The sequence below is a fragment of the Marmota marmota genome, unplaced genomic scaffold (genome assembly GCF_001458135.2).
Source record: "Marmota marmota marmota unplaced genomic scaffold, marMar, whole genome shotgun sequence".
Classification (NCBI taxonomy): domain Eukaryota; kingdom Metazoa; phylum Chordata; class Mammalia; order Rodentia; family Sciuridae; genus Marmota; species Marmota marmota.
The window spans coordinates 51,855,633-51,860,663 of NW_025999842.1; the positions used below are offsets into that span (position 1 = coordinate 51,855,633).

The 5,031-nt window shown below is 30.6% G+C and overlaps 1 protein-coding gene across 10 annotated transcripts in view; it reads right to left on the reverse strand.

Moving 5' to 3' along the window:
• Ahi1 (Abelson helper integration site 1) overlaps positions 1-5,031 on the reverse strand; it is a 179,432-nt gene that overhangs the window by 152,316 nt on the left and 22,085 nt on the right. For all 10 annotated transcript variants that reach the window (XR_007345822.1, XR_007345823.1, XM_048798685.1 and 7 more), the window contains one exon: positions 4,471-4,652. Coding sequence is in view for 8 of the 10 variants with exons in the window: in XM_048798685.1 (XP_048654642.1) it covers positions 4,471-4,652 (182 nt within the window). In the remaining 2 variants the exon portion in view is untranslated. The remainder of the gene's footprint in view (positions 1-4,470; positions 4,653-5,031) is intronic.

Below are 5,031 nucleotides of genomic sequence, written 5' to 3' on the forward strand. Positions count from 1 at the left end.
GGGGGGGGGGGGGGGGCGCGGCCAAGACTGACTCAGTCAGAGGTAAACAGACAGAATGGCAGCTGCTTTTGTCTCTGGAATATTTGCTGATTCAGGGTGTGGGCTGAGAATCAAGATTTGGTCCAAGCAGAAAGAAGTTCACCAGCAAAGTTTTCAGTGGTTTCCTGTGAATAAAGCGATAAAACTGGAAAACGGAGAAGCCTTAAGCACATGGCCAATTTGCCTCACAAATTGAATTCTGGGAGGGTGGAGAGGTAGTGAAATCTTCTGGTGGCTAGGTGGTGCTAGCAGAACATATCACACTAGGGGAAAAGGTCTGAAACAAAACAGGCAGGCAAAGAGGAAAGCCTAGGTTTGGTCAATTTTCAATGGATGATAGAAACCCATAATAAAAAGATAACTAAAAAATCAATTGCTGCTCAAAATTGAACAACAGACTTCTAAATAATATATAACCAAATAAATTAAAATAAAAATATAAAAATTTTGTTTGGTTGAATGATAATAAAGATGCAGAATGTCAAAAAATTTTAGGGACACAGCTTAAGGCAATACTTAGGTAGAAATTTGAAGTCTTACATGCCTATAAAAGATAGACTAAAATCTTTCTTATAAAATTCATCTTATGAAGCTAGAAGTAAACAGCAAATCAAACCCAAAGAGAGTACAAATTATACAAATAGAAGAAAAAATAGTATACAAATGTACAATAAAAAAAATATCAAAGCTACAGGCTGAAATTATACAAATAGAAGAAAAAATAGTATACAAATGTACAATAAAAAAATATCAAAGCTACAGGCTGAGTCTTTGAAGACTCAGACCCAAAATCCTTGAGTGGATCAAAAACTGAGAAAAAAACAAACGACAATATTATGAATGAAAAAAAAAATGGTACAACCTTCTATATGCTATATACATTCAAAACTTGAAAATTTGAATTAAGTTTAAAAAATATATCCTAACAAAGTTGCCAGAAGAAATAGAAAATGTGAAGACTCTGATATGTAGTAAAGAAACTAAATCTGATTAAAATTCTTCCTATAAAGAAAACCTTTAGTCTAAAATATTTTATCAATAAATTCTTCTAAATATTTAGAAGATATTTTATCAGTAAATTCTTCTAAATATTTAGATATTTTCTCCAAAAACTGAAAAAGATGAAGCATTTCCCAATTCTTCTAAGACAACCAAAACTTTTATGTCTAAATTCAGGGCATTTTAAGAAAGGAAAAGTACAACCAATCTCACCACCACAGATATAAAAATACAAAGTAATGGCAAGCCAAATCAAAAAAGAGATTTGGAGGGAAAAAAAAAGAAAATCCATCACAACCGAGTAGGTACCTTCAACCCTCCCAGGAACACAAAGATGGCTTAATATTTAAATAACAGTTAACCACACTTATACAAAAAAAGGTGAAATTTATATGGTCATGTTGATAAGATGATCACATATGTACCTGACAAAATTCAAAATCAATTCATGATAAAGAAAAATAAAAGACTTTGCAAAGCAGAAGTAACTTCCTTAATCTGATAAAGGGTATTTACAGATAATTCACAGCAAACATCATACTCAATGGTGAAAGAGATTTCTGTCAAGGCTGGTAAAAAAAAAAAAAAAAGAATACTTGTTTTTGCCACTTCTGTTTAAGATTATAATAGAAGTCCTAGCCAATGCACTGAGAAGAAGAAAAAAAAAGAATAAGATACAATAACTGAGAAAGCAACAATAAAACTACCATTACTAACATATTAATGATAATACATGTAAAAAATTCAAAATAATCTAAGAATAAACTGTTAGAAGTAATAAATAAATTTAGCAAGATTACTGGGTACTATGTTTAAAATTTAAGTACATATGAATAGAAACAAATGAATAAGAAACATAATTTTTTAAAAAATGCCTTTTATAGTATTATTAAGTAATATCAAATACTAGGAATAAATCTACAGAAAGACTGCCAAAATTTATAATATTATCAAGATAAATTTTATAAGATACAAATACATGGAAATGCATGCCAAATTCATAGATTTCAAGATAAATATTTCTAAAAATGCCAAGTCTACTCAGAGAGTTGGTATATTGTGAATCTTTTAGATTTATCCAGTTTAGATCAAAACTGAGCTTGGTTGGCAGGATTAAGGTGGATAGGAGGAGGGAAATTGAGACATCACTTGTAAAATTCACATGGAAATGCAAAGAGTAAAGAATAGTACAGATAATACTGAAGAAGAAAAAAATCTGTAGTACACTACTAAATATCATGACCTATTATAAAGTTATAGTAATTAAGGTATTTTTATACAAACCAACTTTGTGACTGAGTAGAGGCTATAAAAACAGATCCACATTTAACATGTTCTTGTTATTTATCATAAAATTGACACTGCACTATAAAGAGAAAAAGATAGGCTTCAGTAAATAATTACTATGTCAATTATATACTCACGTGAAAAAAAAGTCTTGATCTAGTAGTTAAATTAAAAAACAAGTGTTTAAAATGTCTTGATCTAGTAATTACATTTAAAAACACTTGTATTAAATTAAATTAAATTTAAAAAACACTTGTTTTTAACTACTAGAATCAGAAAATATCAATGGTATCCTCAAATGACTAAAAACCATAAATTCTAAAATTGTCTATTTTCGTCCCCAAAAAATCATACACAAAATCAATTCCAGATGAACTATAATCCTAAGCATGAAAAGTCAAACAGTAAAACTTTTAGCAAAACATTTTCAGGACTTAGGGAAGATTTCTTAAACAAATCACAGACAGCTCTTAACCATCAAAGAAAAAAATTAGGGAAACTGGGTAATATAAAAATTTATTTTTCAAAAATTACTAATAAGAAATAATGAAGCCTAGAGTGGGAACATATTTGCAACTATTTGTGTATATTTATATCTGAGAAAAGACTCATATCTAGGTATACAAAATAGTGTCACAGATCAATCAGAAGACAACAATTGTTTTGTTTTAAAATGCATAGAAGACTTGAACAAATTTATAAATGTGAAATCCAAGTAGTTAATAAACATGAAAAGAATCAACATTACTAGTTTTAATTGGGATCAGGCTAAGGTCAAGGTTAATTGGGATATATATTATTATATATCCCTAAGAATGATTAAAAATTCAGAGGTCTAACCAGGTAGACACCAGGTACATGTTGGTGAAGATGTGGAGCAACTAGAACTCTCAAACACTGCTAGTGTCTATTGGTAAACCAAGCAAGGAAAATAGGAAGTAATGATTAGAGCAACAATATACATAAACTACTACATAAAAGCACAGCAACTCCAAGACTGTGCTCAACAAAAATGTATATATATATGCTCACAACAGATGTGAACAGAATGTTCCTTTCAGCTTTACTTGTAATTGCCTAAAACCAAAAACAACTCAAATAACCATCAATAGGTTAGGTAAGTTAACTGTGGTATATTTACACAATGGAAATCTATACTGTACAAAATCAAGAACTGAGAATGTATAAGGTCAACTGTCTTTACTGCTGGTTTAATTTACAAAAATAACACTGAGTTAAGAAGTCAGGCACAAAAAGCACGTTTATAATTCTATTTGTATCAATGTGCAAAAATGATCTGTTAGCAAACAGGGTAGTGGTTATCTCTGCAGAGAAATAAAGTGAAAGGGGGCCTGAGGAGGGTGTCTGAGGACTAATAATGATCTGTTTTTTGACTTAGACAACGAGTTTATAGGTAAGTTCAGTATGTGAAAATTCACTAAGAAGTACACTGTGATACATATACTTTTCCGTATGTATATTGTGCTTCGACAAGTGTTTTAATTTAACTACTAGAATCAGAAAACATCAATGGTATCCTCTAATGACTAAAAAACCATAAATTCTAAAATTGTCTATCTTTGTCCCAACGTTTTACCAATTACATGGGATTGGGGAGAAAATAGAATAACAGGTAGGAAAAGGGCAAGAATATACAAAGAAAAAGGAAAAAAAAAATCAGAAAATGTAGAGACAGAAAGCAAGAGTGGGAAGGGAATTTGGAAGAGGAGAGAGCAGTTGAATTAGGTGAGGAACCAGGTGGACACCATGTTTAATACAGGGACACAACCTGAATATGTGAAATATTTTTTGACTGTTGACCATTTCTATCTTTCACAACAGAGTCTTAACCACTTAGGGACTCTAAACTCAATGGTTTAAAGAAGAAATTCTCTATGCCACAAAAGTAATGACAACGTCTGTATTATTCTAGAGTTAATTAAGAACTCAAAATGACTCAAGTACTACAAACCCATCACAGCAACCTATAATTACAAATGAATGCTTTTAATCAAGATGAATCCAGAACAAGTACCAAATATTATACATGTGATTATTTTAAACTATATCTTTAGGCTTAATTTTAAGAACTAAAATTCCTAGAGTCAAAAGCACACCATTTTTCATTTAATTAGTGTAACAAACCTGCTTTAGTCTTCTTTTTTGTCTTTTTTGGTTTGGATTTTGTGTTATCTGGCATATTATCATCTGCATTTTGTTCCACTGAGCTTATTTCATCATCTTGATGAGAATCTGAAGTAATGTTTCCAACTGGCGAGTACTTCTTTTGTTCATCTTCAACTGTGTCATCAGAGATGTTCAATGTGCTGCAAATATAAACCAAATACAAGAAATTACAAATATATTAATATTATAATAATCATTATTCATTGTAGAACAGAGTGAATGGTAAACAGAAGCAAGGATAATATTAAAATTGTTGTCTTCTGCTGGAAGATGCATGTATTTTCTTATATAACAATCACACATCAAACTAGGTATTATAGGGACTATTTTATGCTTGGTGAGGAATTATATACCCCAAGGGTCAACACATCAAGCTCTAAACCCCAGGGGAAAAAAATGAAATAATCTTTTATGAGCAATAGACCTGTCTTACATAGGACCACTGATGCCAAGTAAATAATTAATGAACTTCTAAATCACTTCGTGTAAAGGCAAAAAAAAAAAAAAAAAGTAGAAGGA